The sequence below is a fragment of the Mirounga leonina genome, unplaced genomic scaffold, assembly GCF_011800145.1.
Source record: "Mirounga leonina isolate KUSES-001 unplaced genomic scaffold, KU_Mleo_1.0 Mir_94, whole genome shotgun sequence".
Taxonomy (NCBI): Eukaryota; Metazoa; Chordata; class Mammalia; order Carnivora; family Phocidae; genus Mirounga; species Mirounga leonina.
The window spans coordinates 42,631,792-42,648,889 of NW_023270855.1; the positions used below are offsets into that span (position 1 = coordinate 42,631,792).

At 43.9% G+C, this 17,098-nt stretch overlaps 1 protein-coding gene across 1 annotated transcript in view; it reads left to right on the forward strand.

Moving 5' to 3' along the window:
- Window positions 1-17,098, forward strand: part of SMARCC1 (SWI/SNF related, matrix associated, actin dependent regulator of chromatin subfamily c member 1) — a 178,117-nt gene that overhangs the window by 143,141 nt on the left and 17,878 nt on the right. Inside the window, exon 25 of the mRNA XM_034997255.1 lies at window positions 7,205-7,339. Coding sequence (XP_034853146.1) covers window positions 7,205-7,339 — 135 coding nt within the window. The remainder of the gene's footprint in view (window positions 1-7,204; window positions 7,340-17,098) is intronic.

The window sequence follows — 17,098 nt, forward strand, 5'->3', positions numbered from 1 at the left end:
AATCAGAGTTAATATATAAATAAACATTATTATTAAGGCCCAAAATATGAAAAAGCCAAATTTGATGTGGAACATTAATTCTTTTCTCCGGTTTCCACTCAAAATCCAAATGTTATCAAGCTCACCAGTGAACAGTTTTTATACTTGATATGGGGTAATTTTGATACCTATTAAATTTTTTTCTTTAACTAGAGGTCAGACTGAATAATTCTATAAATCCATAAACTGCCGTAGAATTTAGAGATTGAAGTTTTTGTTTTTTCTTTCCCTAAGTCTTTTACTCAAATTTGTTTCTTTAGTTTGAAGGCCACGGGTTTTTCATATTTCACTCCACAAAGTGCCCACGTTCATTTGTAGAGATTTCTGGTGGTTTTTCTAACTTTGAGCATGGGTGAATTCTAGACTTTTGATAAAGGCTGCCGCTTCTCCCTGTTCTCTCTACTCTCCACCTCATGTCCTTGTTGCCTCTCTCTCTTAAGTTGCCAAGCATGCAAAACATGGGGCTTTCCCAGGCCTTGGCCCTGGGTAGTGCAAGTCAGGTGAATAGATAAAATATAGCGCAGTAAGTATCATCATGGAGACTGTGGGAGCCATGACGCAGGGAAGCTGCCCAGAGGAAGTGATGCCTGATGCTGAGTTTTAAAAGACATGTTGGGGGGTGCCTGGGTGGCTCAGTCGTTAAGCATTTGCCTTCAGCTCAGGTCATGATCCCAGAGTCCTGGGATTGAGCCCCACATTGGGCTCGCTGCTCCGCGGGAAGCCTGCTTCTCCCTCTCCCACTCTCCCTGCCTGTATTCCCTCTCTAGCTGTCTCTCTCTGTCAAATAAATAAAATCTTAAAAAAATTACAATAAATAAAAGACATGTTAGAAGTGGTCCAGGGCAGGTGGAGGAGGGTCTTCCAACAAAAGGAGCTCCCAGGGCCACAGCACTGTTAGCTCAGAAGTACCAGTCACCCACTGTGTCCCAGGCACTGTTCTCCGTACATTGTGTGTCTCCTCACCACCACCCTCATGTGGGTGTAGTTGTTTTCCGGGGTCCTAGATGAGGAAACAGCAGAGAGGCAGGGTAACTTCTAGGCCATGGTTACACAGGCATACCTCGTTTTATGGAGCTTCACAGATCCTGCAGTTTTTTTTACAGATTGAAGGTTGGTGGCAATCCTGAGTTGATCAAGTCTGTCAGTGCCATTTTTCAGTCTGTCACTGCAAAAGCAGTGCATTTGCTTACTTCGCATCTCTGTATCACATTTTGGTGATTCTTGGAGTATTTCAAACTTTTTCATTATTGAATTTCTTACAGTGATATGTGAACAGTGATTACTGCTTTCTGAAAGCTCAGATGGTGGTTAGTATTTTTTAGCCATGAAGTATTTTTTAATTAAGCTATATACATTTTTTGAGGCATAATGCTATTGCATACTTAATAGACTTTACAGTATAGTGTAAACATAACTTTTATATGCACTGGGGAAACCAAAAAATTGATTTGACTTGCTTTGTTTTGATACTTGCTTTATTGGGTGGTCTGGAACTGAACCTCCATTATCTCCAAGGTATTCCTGTGCAGGCAGTAAGCCCTCTAGCCTGCCCTTTCCTGCCTTTTATGAACCTCTGTTGATGTGGCGTATCAAGAGAGAAGTGAGCCACAGGGGTTAGCTTGGCAGAAAACTCTTAGTGTAAAAGGCAACAAGGCGAGTACACAGGAAACTGTTAAAGAACGTTCTAAATGTATCTGATTAAGGGCTAACACTGGTCCAGTTTAAATTTTCAGGTAATTAAACCACACTTGATGCATAAAGTAGCACATAACGTTTGCCTAGACAGCCACTGTTCAGTACCTCTCCTACCTCAGACCGTGTATGTCACATTGAAGAGTCTTTAGCCAGGTTTTTAATCCCTTTTCTGCCACCTGGTAGTTGTATAGCCTTAAAGAGGCTTTTTTTTTTTTCTTCCCACTTTTTGTTTGGAAATAACTATGGTTTGGGGCACCTGGCTCAATGGGTTAAGCGTCTGACTTCAGCTCAGGTTATGATCCTGGGGTCTTCGGATCGAGCCCCACATAGGGCTTCCTGCTTAGTGGGGAGTCTGCTTCTCCCTCTGCTCCTCCCCCATGCTTGTGCTCACTCGCTTTCTCTCAAATAAATAAAATCTTTTAAAAAACTAAAATAACTATACTTCACAGAAGTTGCAGAACGTGATATCACAGAACAATCCTGTGGATTGTTCACCAGTTTCCTCCAGTGGTAACATCTTATTTTTAAGTAATCTATTTTTTATTCTGTTTTCTCCTCTGTGATCTTGTTAATTCCATAGACTTTTGTTACGCTTTCAGCGTTGTTTCTAGTGATTTTAGGATGCATCCTTGAGTTGTTGCAGTTTAATCCCAAGTGTTCTTACCATTTCTTCAGTAATGGGAGAACCTTACTGCTTTTCCTTGTCCACTGCTTCTCACTTCCTTTCTCCACTGCAGTGTTTTCTTTGATGAAATAGGTTACTTTCCTCCTGTTCCAAGAACTCTTGAGAATTTCTTTCTGTGCAGGCCTACTGGCAATGACTTCTCTGTTGTTTCTCTTAAAAGGTCTTGATTTCACCTTCCTGTTTGAAGTATATTTTCAATGGGTACAGAATTCAAGGTTGGCGGTTATTTTCTATGTCTCTTATGCTTGGTTGTGGGTTTTTGTTTTTGTTTTTCCATTTCCTCTCTGATACAGTTTGAATATTTTCTGTTGACCTATCTTTCAGTTCATTAGGCATATCTTCTGCTTTTAAACCTAATCTTGGAGTTACTATTTCAGTTATCATATATTTTAGTCATAATTTCAATCAGGTGTATATTGATCCTTATATAAATTCTAAATATATTGAACTTCTTTTTTTATCCATATTTTCCTACATTTTCTTATACATAGTGAGTGATCTTAACATATTTTAATGTTCTTGCCTACTAAGTCCAATGTCTGTGCCATCTGTGGATCTGCTGTTTTGATTAAATGCCAGATATGTATAAAAATTTAGATTCTCTGAATAGGAAGAAAAAAATATTTTATATATACATAAAATTTAGATGCCCCAGGTGATGATGTGTAGTCCATCTATATGATTTAGTGTTCCTCTGTGGTGTTGACAGACCTGAGAAGGTGTCAGGGCTGAGGTGAAGCTAGATGGCAGTTTGGTCCTTCTCCAGGACCACCCCTGATCCTTGGCTGTGACTCTGCAGAACTTACGATTGGGATTTTGAAGGAGTCTTTATCACTTCAAAAGGGAGTTTACAGGAATTTTTGTCTTTCCTTGAACCCGACTCTGCATCTTCAAAATTTCCCATGTGTCTGAGATGGTGACCAGCTTGTATTTGAAGTCCCCCCACATCTCTGCCAGCATCACTTCATCCAGAGCCATGAGTTGCCACAGTTCTTCATTATACACTGGACACAAATCTCTCATCACACATACGATTTGCAAATATTTTCTCACAGAGTGTGAGCTGTGTTTTCACCTTCTTGATGGGGTCTTTTGAAGCAGAGATGTTTTTCATTTTGATGAAGTTCAACCTCTCAATCTTCCCTTTTGTCACTTAGGCTTTTGATGTCACATCTAAGAAATCTTTTATTTCACCCCCAAGATCATTTAGATTTACTCCTGTTTTTTCTTCTCAGAATTTTTTTTTTTTCCCTAGAGAGAGAGCACACAAGTTGGAGGGGCAGAAGGAGGGAATGAATCTTAAGCAGGTTCCATGCTTAGCACAGAGCCCAGTGCGGGGCTTGATCTCATGACCCTGAGATTATGACCTAAGGCGAAACCAAGTCAGATGCTTAACCAACTGAGCCCCCCAGGTGTTCCTCTTCTCAGAATTTTTTTTTTTTTATTAAAGATTTTTATTTATTTATTTGAGAGAAAGAGAGAGAGACAGAGAAACAGCATGAGAGGGGAGAGGGTCAGAGGGAGAAGCAGGCTCCCCGCTGAGGTGGGAGCCCGATGTGGGACTCGATCCCAGGACTCCGGGATCATGACCTGAGCCGAAGGCAGTTGCTTAACCAACTGAGCCACCTAGGCGCCCAAACTATTTTTTTTTTTTTTAAGATTTTATTTATTTACTTGAGACAGAGAGAATGAGAGACAGAGAGCATGAGAGGGAGGAGGGTCAGAGGGAGAAGCAGGCTCCCTGCCGAGCAGGGAGCCCGATGCGGGACTCGATCCCGGGACTCCAGGATCATGACCTGAGCCAAAGGCAGTTGCTTAACCAACTGAGCCACCCAGGCGCCCTCTTCTCAGAATTTTTTTAATGTTAGCTCTTACCTTTAGATCTTTGACCTACTGAGTTAATTTTTATATATGATATGAGATAGGGTCCAAATTCATTGTTTTGCCTTCGGATATCCAGTTGTCATGGCACCAGCTGTTGACCCACCCACCACCCCCTTTTAAACTTTATTAAGGAACTCTTAGAATATATATAGAAATAGAACAATATAATGACTCTCTGTGTATCCACCACCAGCTTTGGTTATCAACACCTTGCCAGTCTTGTTTCATTCGTTCCTATTTACTTTTGGCCTGTTGGTGACCCCCTATGGACTTAGGGCTACTTTCTTAGGTTGAGTCTGTGACTTCTCGATCTCATGTCTTTGCCTTTTTCTGGTTTTACACTAAATTAACTGGACCATATCCTTCAGTAACAGGCGTAGGAATTAAGTTTTTTTTTTTTTTAAGATTTTATTTGAGAGAGAGAGCACAAGCAGGGAGGAGAGAGCACAAGCAGGGAGGAGGGGCAGAGGGAGAGGGAGAAGCAGATTCTCTGCTGAGCAGGGAGCCCAACTCAGGGCTCCATCCCAGGACCCTGAAATCATGACCTGAGCCAAAGGCAGGCGCTTAACCAACTGAGCCACCCAGGAGCCCCAGAAGTAAACTTTTTGAGTCCTTGATTTCAGATACCTCTTTATCCTGTGCCTACCCTTAATTCATTTAAGTTGCTGTACTTGAAATTCTAAATTGAAATGCGTTATCCCTCGGAATTGGAAGGTATTTTACCATTGTTTTTAAAAACCTAGTTTTGTTTGTGAGAGAAGCCTAATGCGGTCTGAATTTTTTTTTTAATCTATTTTTTTATTTCTTTGTCTTTCTGGAAACTGCTGTAGGATTTCACTGTTTCATGGTCTTAAATTTCCAGAGTTGTTCCTTGCTGTGTATTTTTTCAATTTTTATTTTCTTGTTACTTGTAGTGGTCCTTTCTATTTGAAAACTCTTGATCTTCAGTTTTGTGCTCAGCTTTCCAGATGCATGATGGTATAAAATTCTTCCCTCTACAAAAGTTAGATCTTAGACTTCTTTTATGTCCTACTTGTTACCAGTAAAGTAGAATTCATATAGATCCATTGTCTGATTCAAGAATTTTCTTTATTTCTTGTCTTCTTCAATACAAATATCAGACAGTAGGAGTTATTCTTCTCTTGAGTTAGGAGCCTTGTTTCTCTGACCCCTTTTAACCAAAATAGTTTGGTATGTTGGTGTAGTAGTACATGGGGATGTTCCCAACTGCCTGGATAATTCTCAAAAAAATAGAACATTTTCTGCCAAAGCCATCAGAGTTCTACAGGTTCTGTTCTCTTAGAAATAGATCTGGGAACTGATAACATGAGTCTTCTCTGAAGGTGGGGTTACTGGTGGCAAGGCAGTAACATGTGAAGGAAGACCCGTTTCTTGTGTGATGCCTCCTTATAACCTTCTGATTTTATGTTGTGCTGCATTTCTTATTCAGAAATACAAATTGCATAACACTATACAATGATTAGCAGGTTTAGGATCATGTAATCTTTATTTAAAGTTGATCTATAGCTCAAAATGTGGTTAGGGAGGCAAACACTTCATGAACAACTGTAGATTCATTCATAAAACCTGCTCATTGTCACCTTTTGCTTATACTTCTGCATCTTCCTATAGATGGATCTCTATGGTATAAAACTATTTCTCTTTCTAACTATAAAAGAGTGAAAAATAAGACTCTCACTGAAGTGTTGTCTATTAAGTTAGCTCCCCAAAGCCTATGTTAAATGTCTCCTGCATGTTAGCTCCTTCTAGATTCTCTGTGAAATAGAAATCAGTAAGACAGCTGCTTCATGTTACTTCTCACTTGTGTGGAAGAAAGATGAGCACATAAATTCAGCAGATATAACGAAAGTGAATGCAGAATGGTGTTGGGAGTTTGTTGGCGCAGCTCTTGGATGGTGTCTGGGGAAGGTGGGATTGACCCCTGGCCAGGTACAGGTAGTCACGGTGAAATATGGGCCTTTCATCTTCTCTGTGTAATGTGGTACCTTCCTCTGTGTGCTGCTGAGTAGGCAAAAAGTGTGAATAGGGCTCATCATCCTGTGGCAGGCGAGTAGCACATTCTTCCAGAGTAACTCCTTGTCCTGTACTATATTTGTTTCTCTTGCTCCAGATCCTATCCTCAAACGTAGAGGTGGAATATTGTTCACCCCCTCCTTTCCACAGCCAGTGCCACTCACTAGAGAGAAAGCAGAGGCTTTACATCTGAATGTTGGGTGTGGGGGGAAACCATTGCTTAGCTGTCCCTGGACAGTTCCTGAGGACGGAAGGATAGTGAGGGGAGGCATAGAGTAGAGGGGTGAGGGTGCAGGGTAAGTGGGTGGCAGATGGGGAGGTGTACCCCAGGCTACTTGTGTCCTCTTTGCCAGGGTCCTGATTAAACTGCCCCTTCCTGGTGGGCTCTTTTTGAGAGGAGTCGTTTACCATGGGAGGCTTTTGTGGGTTTTTTTTTTAACTCTTTAAAAGGGATATTTATACCTATAAGAACCAGAAATTCAGCAACATTTATATTAAATTGAAGTAAATGTTTGGTAGAGACACAAAGGAGGCATCTAGGGCACCATTCTTAATTCTATAATCCCTACTTTGAATAGCAACTTCAGCATTTTGTTGCTCTATTTTATTTTATTTTTTCAAAGATTTTATTTATTTATTCGACAGAGACAGACAAGGTGAGAGAGGGAACACAAGTAGGGGGAGTGGGAGAGGGAGAAGCAGACTTCCTGCTGAGCAGGGAGCCCGATGGGGGCTCGATCCCAGGACCCCGGGATCATGACCTGAGCTTAAGGCAGACACTTAACAACTGAGCCATCCAGGCGCCTCTTGTTGTTCTATTTTAAACAAATGTTTACCTAAATAATTTGAATGATCTTTTACACTTAGCATCTGGCTGCCGTGGAGGAGAGAAAGATCAAGTCTCTGGTGGCCCTGTTGGTTGAGACACAAATGAAGAAATTGGAGATCAAACTTCGACATTTTGAGGAGCTGGAAACTATCATGGACAGAGAAAAGGAGGCTGTAAGTATAAAGGGGTGTTTATGGTGGCTTTCTGACCATTAAATGCTGACCACCTTTCATAAACTACAAGTTAGATAAAATGAATGGTAGCCTACTGTGTTGGTCCTTTCTACTGTGTTTGCTTTGCCCTTTCAAAGGGATTATCAGTCATTGATGTTAAACAGAAGGAACTCTGTTCTCATTCTAAAACTAATGATTTAAACTTCAGGTTTACACCGCTCAGCTTTCCAGATACATGATGGTATAAAATTCTTCCCTCTACAAAAGTTAGATCTTAGACTTCTTTTATGTCCTACTTGTTACCAGTAAAGTAGAATTCATATAGATCCATTGTCTGATTCAAGAATTTTCTTTATTTCCTGTCTTCTTCAATACAAATATCAGACAGTAGGAGTTATTCTTCTCTTGAGTTAGGAGCCTTGTTTCTCTGACCCCTTTTAACCAAACCCTCCTCTGGTCCAGCCTTGGACTCCGTTTTCCTCCCCTTCCCTGCACGGTGGAGGGCAGGTGGAGGGCAGGTGGAGCTAGGCCCTTTCTGAGCTCCTAAGCGGCACGGGTCGGGGCAGACGCTTGTGAGAGAAGGATGTGGCCCAAGTAGGGTCAAGAGAATTATGAAAAAGGCCAAAACTGAGGAAGGAAGCAACAAAAAGTAAGAAACATAGAGGCAGGGGAACAGTTGGGTCATTCAAGGTAAATTTTGGGGAAATTTATTTTAGAAGAGAGATTGGTAACTTTTTTTTTTTAAGGTTTTATTTATTTGACAGAGCACAAGCAGGGGGTAGGGACAGTGGGAGAGGGAGAAGCAGATCCCCACTGAGCTGGGAGCCCAATACGGGGCTCGATCCCAGGACCCTGGGACCATGACCCAAGCCAAGGGCAGACACTTAACCAACTAAGCCACTCAGGCGCCCCAGGAATCGGTAACTTTCTAAGCAATGGACTAAATTTGAGGATTTAGTTAGGACTTGTGCTTTCTGATTATTTTGGCTGTTTTATCTATATATGAGATACTGGTATCTAAATGGTAGAACCTTAAGTTATCCCAGAGGAGTTCTAATTTTAAGGACCTTTTTGTATTTATTTAGCTATTTCTTGGTGGTTAGTCCAATCACATCCTCTGGCAGATTCCTCAGGATGCGTAGCCCAGTAACTATCACACAAACAGCCCATTTTCATTTTGTCCTGAGACCAGCTCTGCCACTTCGGCTGGCATCCTGGCCCTGGAGGATGGCGAGACTGCTTCAGTAGCTCTCTACTCACATCCTTCCCCATCCCACTCCCAGTTCCCTGACCTTGTAAGCATGTCTCCCATCACTGGCCCTCTCCTGCCCTGGTAGCTGCTGGCCACCCCAGTCTCCTCTCCGTCGCCCTCTGTGTACTAGCCACAACATGCCCCGTGCAGGCTTCCCTCTGGCCTTGTTCTCTGTGCCACCTGTGTGCGTTCTCCTCCGCCAGCAAGGCCCTCTTCCCCAGCCCTGCATCCCTTAGCCCTGCCCCTCCGGGTGACCTGTCCCCCCGCTTCTGCTGCCCTGGCAGCCTGACAGAGCACCCACACTGTTGTAGTTGCTGGTTCCCATGTCCATCTCCCATACCAGGGTATAGGCCCTTTGAGCGCGGAAGTGATCAAGTGTCCTTACGAGCACAGAACTAGCACATTGGGGGCTCTTGTTTCAGTGACTGTTGATTGCATATATGCCAGCATCAGTGTCGGAAGCTAGAGAAGTAGAAAAGGGAAGTCCGCCGTCCGCCCTTTAGTTGAATGGGGAGGACAGTCCAGTAAACAAATGATGGCACAGTGTGTTCCGTGCTCCTCTGGAAGCAGAGAGGAGGCATACCTGGATCACGGGGAGAGGGAGAATACTTCTGCGAGGCGAGCCGCCGCTTTGAGGAATAGCTATTTGTGTTTATCTTATCCTCATAAGCTGCCCTTTTGTCAGGTATGGATCTTTTTAGTGGACTCGGGGTAATGGGGTTATAATATAGTGGATTCTTGGCACATGCAGGATTCACCTGATGATTGGGTCGTATCCACTGGCAACCAGGTGCCCTGCTGTCACTCCTAAAGCAGCACTGATGGATGAGCCTGGAAGACTGACAGGACCCTGGGCACTGAGAGAACAGTGTCTGAATTCTCAAGGGGCTTTTTTCTCAGCTCTACGTCACTTTCTCTTCAGAGGTTGAACCTGGGGATCCCCACTCTTTGAAACCCCTAATGAAACTGTCACCTAGATCAGCACCACCCTCCGCCCCTCCCCAGTTCTCACCCTGAGTCCCAGACACCCAGCGGCCGAGTGTAATGGCTGCACTTCTCTTAGCCCTTCAGAATTTCCCTTGTGCTGTGGATTTGTAACAATTACTGTCTCAAATTACAGAACTGCATTATGGTTTTCTTATTTGAATCTTTTTTTGTTGTTATGTTCAATTCTAATCAGAGCACATAAGACATTTTAGAAGCTAGTCTCTGAATAAAACAACACAACTGAAATTGTTGGGAACACATTTCTGCTGACTCTCCACCACATCAGGGTGCTCTGCTCACATCCTTGGGTGGTCAGCCTGCCTTCTCTCAGTCAGCATCTGGCGCAGGAAAATCCCTTGTACGGGATAGTCCCGAGCCCTAGCCACTGACTGTCAATAGTAACACAGCTGTGTTAGTTATGGAAACTAACTATGTGCTATGGAAAAAAATGACCCCAAAGTTTAGTGACTGAAAACAGAAAACCAGGTTTCCCGTGGTTTCTGGGAGTTGAGAGCCAGGCACCTTGGCTGGGCGGCTCAGGCGCCGGGCCTTGTGAGGTTGCAGGCTTCCTGGGTTCAGCAGGGCTGGGGCTCCCACCTCCCAACTTACTCTTGGGGTTGTTGGCAGGGGCTTCAGCTCCTACTGCACGAGCCTTTCCGGGGTGCCATTCATGAAGGGGCTCCCCCAGGGTGAGTGATTAAAAAGAGCAAGAACGTGAGCGAGCACCCAGAATGGAAGCCACACTATCGCTTGTAACCTAAACTTAGACGTCTCCATTCCTTCACTTTGCTGTGTTCTCTCAGTCACCCAGACCAGCTCTGGTTCTGGGACCAGGTTTGGGGAGGCAGAAGGTGTAAAGACCAGGAAGTGGGAGTGTGTAGGGCAGCTTGGAGGCGCACTCTCAGAACCAGAGGGTCCTGCGAAATTCGTGTTGTGCGCAGTGACGGCATAACCTCTTTTTCCCCACCAGGCCCTGCTATCCTGTCCTTCCCTGTGGGCAGGCAAAGCCATGGCTACTTTCCTAACCAGTGATTTCTGCATGGGACTGTTGTGGGAGTTAAATGAGAGAAGTGTGGCGTGGGCCCGGCACAGTGCCTTGAATACATAGTAGATGTTCAGTAAATACTTACATGCCTCCCTTTCTTTAGACACACTAGTAACTAGTGACTCTATATTAAATTCTCAAAATTTTAAGCCTTTGTTGACTTTATAAACATTTATTGGACCAGTCACTGTGCTAAACTACTTTATATGGATTTTCTCCTTTAATCTCTCAAAATCTATATGAGGAAGCCATTAGTAAGAAAATACTGATTGCTTTGAATCTCCTTGGACAAGAATCCAGCAGTGATGCTGGATGGGCACATAAGGCTGTATCTTTGTTCACCCGTCTTACGGACGGAGAGACTGGAGCTTGGACAGGGTACATCATGCACCTCCCGTCACAGTTCATAAGACACAGAGCCAAGTGTCAAGCCTGTGTCTGTTCACCTCTGTGCTTTTATCTAACACTTTATAGTCTATAAAGAAATGAGCCATTCTCCTCACATTATAACCAAGAGACTCAGATATGCAGGGTTTTATCCTCCCTCTATTACAACTTAAGAAAGTTGAGACTAGAAGGTCCAGGTCAGCCAGGAGCAGAGCCTTGTAGTTACCACCTGGTGCTCCTTTGCCTACCACATTGCCTCAGTTCAACTTTATTTTTTATTTTTTAAAAATTGTATTTATTTGAGAGAGAGAGAGCATGAGCTGGTGGGGGGGAGGAGCAGAGGCAGAGGGAGAAGCAGACTCCCCGCTGAGCAGGGAACCCGATGTGGGGCTCCATCCCAGGACCCTGGGATCATGACCTGAGCCGAAGGCAGACGCTTAACCAACTGAGCCACCCAGGCGCCCTGAGCCTGCAACTCTTGATCTCAAGGTTGTGAGTTCAAGCCCCACATTGGGTGTGAGCCTACTTGAAAAATTAATTAACTAATTAATTAATCAATTAATTAAAAGTCTAGTCTGAAGTATTTTTTTCTTTTTTCTAAGAGATTTTATTTATTTATTTGACAGAGAGACAGCAAGAGAGGGAACACAAGCAAGGGGAGTGGGAGAGGGAGAAGCAGACTCCCCGCTTAGCAGGGAGCCCAATGCAGGACTCCATCCCAGGACCGTGGGATCATGACCCGAGCCGAAGGCAGACACTTAATGACTGAGCCACCCAGGCGCCCCTGCCTCGACTCACTTTAAGGTGTACTTCTTTACCTACAAGCAATAGCTCCAGGACATACTTTTTTTGAATTAAACCTTTGTTTTTATTTATGTAGCAGTAGATGTCAAAATCTTTTCTTAGACTTTAAGAATCAAATATGGGAGCAACTAGGTGGCTCAGCTGGTTAAGCATCGACCTCTGATCTCAGCTCAGGTCTTGATCTCAGGGTTGTGAGTTCAAGCCCCATGTTGGGCTCCACGCTGGATGTAGAGCCTACTTTAAAAAAAAAAAAGAATTATGGGGCGCCTGGGTGGCTCAGTCGTTAAGCGTCTGCCTTCAGCTCAGGTCATGATCCCAGGGTCCTGGGATCAAGCCCCGCATTGGGCTCCCTGCTCCGCGGGAAGCCTGCTTCTCCCTCTCCCGCTCCCCCTGCTTGTGTTCCCTCTCTCGCTGTGTCTCTCTCTGTCAAATAAATAAATAAAAATCTTAAAAAAAAAAAAAAGAATCAGATATGAACTTTCTTTTTTTCTCTAATGACTTAAAATCAGTTCTCTTGAGTCTTTAAGTATGTAGTAATTAAGAACAAAGGATATAAATGTTAATCTTTTATAGATATTATGCATACAGTTATAATTAGAGCTCAGTAGATATTGTTACAGCTCTTTCATGAAGTGCTGTATTGGAGGAAGGCACATTACGAAATGTACAGAGCTCGTCGAGGAAATGACATGATAAAAAGTATTGACTCTACTTCAGGTGAGGATGCTGAGCTTGTGCTGGGTTCATAACTCAGAGGGTCTGCCCACCTGAGCAGCCTTCCATGCCAGGTGGATAGCACACATTAGTCTAGAGAGCAGGTTTCAGACATGGGTTATGTTGGGCACTGGAGCTACCTGGAGAGAACTGAGGGGCGTGGGCCCTGTCTAAAGCATTCTCATTTGGATTAAAAAAATAATAATTTGATGCCCATGAGAATGGTTCTGTGAGCTGATCTGGTGGACTAAATGCTCTCTGAATTTCTGCAGGTCATTTGGCTAGGTGTAGAGATTGAATACGTTCCATAAAGAGAGACATTGTGGGAATCCCAGACCCAGTCCTCGAGGAAGTTGGAGGAGGGTGAGTGTGAGACACTCAGACATAGAGACACTACTTACTGCGAGGTGATGGGGCGGTGGAAATCCAGAGGAGAAGGGTTGTGTGAGATTATCAAGGAAATCTTCCTAGCGGAGGAGGGACTGATCTGAGCTATTAAAAAGGCCTAAACCCAGAATGTGAAGAGAAGGACATGATTTTAGAGGAGACCGAAGGGTCAGCCTGCCCAGAGCTGATGGCTTTTGCCGCCTAGGTGGTGTAAGATTAAGGTCATTTGCTCGTTCCACAGATACTTATTAAGCACCTCCTTTGTTCTAGGCATGCATATGGTACTGGGGATACAGTGGTGTATAAAACCCAACCAAACTCTTTGCCTTGGTAGAGCTTGAAATAATTAGGGTGTTAGGAGATGTTCCGTGCTGTGTGTGTATGCATACACACTGTATGTTACAGGCTGGGGAGGGGCAAGGGAGAGATTGCACTTTGCGGTGGTGCGGTCTGAGTAGGCCTTATTGAGAAACTGACAGGCACGTGCTTCTAAGGCCTAGAAACAGCTCAGAGGCTCGGAGGCAGGAGCATGTTTGGGAACTGAGGAGTAGGTGGTTGGGCTGGAGCACAAATGAGGAGGAGGTGAGAGGATAAAGGCAGAGATTTGGTGACCTAATCGTGGAAGTCCCTGTAAGCCATCCAGAGACTTTTCATTTTACTCTGATTAAAGTGTGGATAAAACTACAGAGCCTATTTTATGCATTCCATAAAAATAGAGAGTAAATGCAGAGGGCTGGCATGATCTTCCTTAGAGTTTCGCAGGGATCCGTGTGCCGGCTGTGTTGTAGAGAGGAAATGACAAAGCGACAAGGCTCGGCAAGGGGAGACTGTGGTGGTAAGGCTGTTAAAGTAGCCCACATGAGATGATCGTGGCCTGGACCAGGGTGGTGGCTGGGCAAGAGAAGAGAAATGGTCAAGTTCCGGATAATAGGATCTCATCACACACAGGATGTAGGTTTAGGAAAGTTTGTTGTACTTTATGACAAATTAGGGAAGAAAGAACAAAGAGCCACAACGTGAATTTCATACTGCCCCAGGAGAAGCACATTGCATGTGGTGTTCTGGGTATTTGGGCTAATGCATCTCTATGCTGCCTGTCCTGTAACGGAACATGTTGTTAGACGTGCACTATTACATTAGGGGTAGTTTTAGCTGAGATGAAGAGAGCCGTACTCAGTTGTAGGTTTAGTTCCGCATCAGAAACGCCTGGCCTCAGGAGGCAGGCACAAGGCAGCAAGACAGAATGACCAGTCACCACGATGTGCGGCTGCCCCTTGGGTTTCGCCTCCAGAAGCACACAGGGAAACCACAGGACGCAGTTGGGGTGTTCTCTTCTCCACAGCTGTAAGAAGGAATGAATGGGTCTGTTGGGGACTTGGGTTTTTGTAAATGGATGTCTGGTCACTGACACCAAACATTTCAAAGGAAGGTGTGTGATTATTTACTTAGTTCTGAGGCCAAGTAGTCAGAGGCTTCAAGTCTCGGCTGAGACTTCAGCCCCTGCAGTGTAGATGGACTGGTATGGCCCCCACCTTTTACTCTTTCCCACCCTCCTCCCTGCTCTGAGCCCATGAATCTGGGAGAAGAGCTCTGTGTGAGCTTGGGCTGCACTTTGCAGCTGGGTCTGCGTCTGGTGTCTTGGTGCAGAAAAGTGCTCTCTTGTGCTCTGGTTCCGCTTGTATCCGGCCGTCTGACGCATACAGAGTGTAGCAGTGAGCGGGGAGAGGAAGACAAGAGTTTGAGTGTGGTGGGGGGATGTGTCTTCTGAGCGGGCCTGCAGGCCGCTTTGTGTGAGACCGGCTGCCCTTGAGCCAGATTGGAGCCATGAGAGAAAATGGACAGATTCATTGACATTCTGTGTCCGTGAATGTACATGCACTGTTCGCTTTAGCTGTTGGGACTTTGTCCACAGTTCTAGGAAATGGAAAACGGAGAGGAGAAAATCAAGCTATCTATATAGCATATGACTTACATGCTTTTAGTGTTGTTTTTTTTGTTGTTTTGTTTTGTTTTGTTTAAGATTTTATTTATTTGAGAGAGAGAACGTGAGCACGAGCAAGGGGTAGGGGGCAGAGGGAGAAGCAGCAGGGAGCCCAATGCAGGGCCCCATCCCAGGACTCTGGGATCATGACCGGAGCCCCAAGGGCAGATGCTTAACCCACTGAGCCACCCAGGCTCCTAGTAGTTTATTTTTTGACAAAAATATTATGTGTGATGAAAAAATTTTCAAGAAAGAAATGAATAAATTAAAAGGTCTCTCTTACCCTCAATTTCATTTCTAGGAATAATCACCTAATAGTTTGGTGTCTTCTAGGACATTTTCACTGTGTATATAACGTGTGTGTGTATGTGAATACAGCGGGTTTTTTTTAATTGAATTAGGATTGTGTAATAAATATTACTGCAACTTTTTTTTCTCAGTGTATCTCAGACAACTGTGTATCAAAACTGCACTCTAAAGACTGTCCTTTGCACACATACATAGAGTTTTCCCAGATGTAGAATCACTGGTTTCATGCATTTAAAATTTGCTTAATACTCTCCAGCTCTCCTCAAAAGCTGCCAGTTTACGTTGTCTCTGATTGCCAAAAAGTGAATGCAGTCTTCAGTTGAACTCAGTAGCAGTAAGGTATCCACAAGAGAGGTATGTCTGTTGCGTGATGAGACCAAGATGTGTCCCTCGGCTCTGCTTCGTGTGCTGCAGAGCAGAGGTGGCCCTCTTGGAGCCCCGCTGTAGCCTGCTGTCTGGGCACCGCGCTCCCCCCAGCAGACCTTTCTAGCCAACACTGGAGCTGTAGTTGAAACTGAGTTCTCTTTCAGGAGTGTGTGCATGCATGTGTGTGTTTAATCACTCATCTATTTTAATTCTTCTAGTTACTTTTTTAATTACCTCCCATATTTTGAAATGACAAATGAAGCTCAGGAAAAAATAGAATAATTAAGGTTAGCACATGTGTAGACATGGAAAATTGGGCAGATCTTTCTTTCTGAGGTTAATACTTTGAGAGTAAGGTCAGTTCCCAAAGAAGGACTGGTTTGGTTTAAAAACCAAACCAAACCACTGAGACAGGTAATGCAGAGACTAAAATTTCCCTTCAGAGACACAAGATCTCTTCCAGTAACAGTTCAGCTTCTTCACAGAACAGATCTTGACCTAAATTATAGTTCTTACATAACTGCGGGACTTCAGCCAAGCCATCCAGACCAATAGTGCTTGACAAGAACATAGATAAGAGGTCCTTTTCTGGCAACCTCTCATGTCTAACCTCAGCAAAGGCCTGAATTTCCTAGAAAGAATCGTTAGAAGAAAGCGAATCCTAGGACCTGTAGTTAGAATTTTTCGATCCCTTTTTTATAGTCTGCCTCTTACTCACTGATTAAATGTCTTGCAGAGCTGGACTTCCCAAGGACTCTCTTGCTTTTTACATCTTGCAATTCCCTGTTCATTATACAAACAAAGAGGGCCAGGCTTTAGCCTCTTCGGGCCACCCACCCTAGAAAATGAAGAGCCCAGACCAGTCTGTTAGGACCGTGGCAGCACCCTGCTGCACTCCCTCCTGATGACCTTCAACCACTCACAAAATCATTTGTTTCAGAAGATCTTCTTCTCCCTAGGAGACTCCCTGCAAGCCAGCTAACCAGCCTCGGACATAAGCTTTTACCATCTATTCTCTTCATTCCCCCTCCTCCTCACCTGGTCATGCCTGTTCTTGTCACTCTGTCTGTGGCCCGTCCTCCTGCACCCGGTCTGTCCATGGCCACTCCCTAGTTGCTACTCCTGATAACCAGTAATGCTTCTCACTTGGTTCTACAGGGTCTTCTCCTCAGACAGCCCTCTGCTGAGAGCCCATATTCTTAGGCTAACTCTCATGCATATTCCAACCAGTTTTTGCTGGTGATAGTATATAGTATTTATGTGTAGAACTGGCTGCTCCTGAAAGCTGAAATGTTACGTTTTCTTAATCTATTAAATGCCTTGGAATAGTGCTATTCAGCAGAAATACAGTGTGAGCCACATACGTAATTTAAAATTTTCTAGTAGCCATATTTTTTTAAAAAGGTGAAATTATAATGTTTATTTAATTCAATAAAATTCAAAAAATTTAATTCAGTACATACAAACTATTATTTGAACATGTAATCAATATGAAAAATTAATTTTTTTCATGCTAAGTGCTCAGAA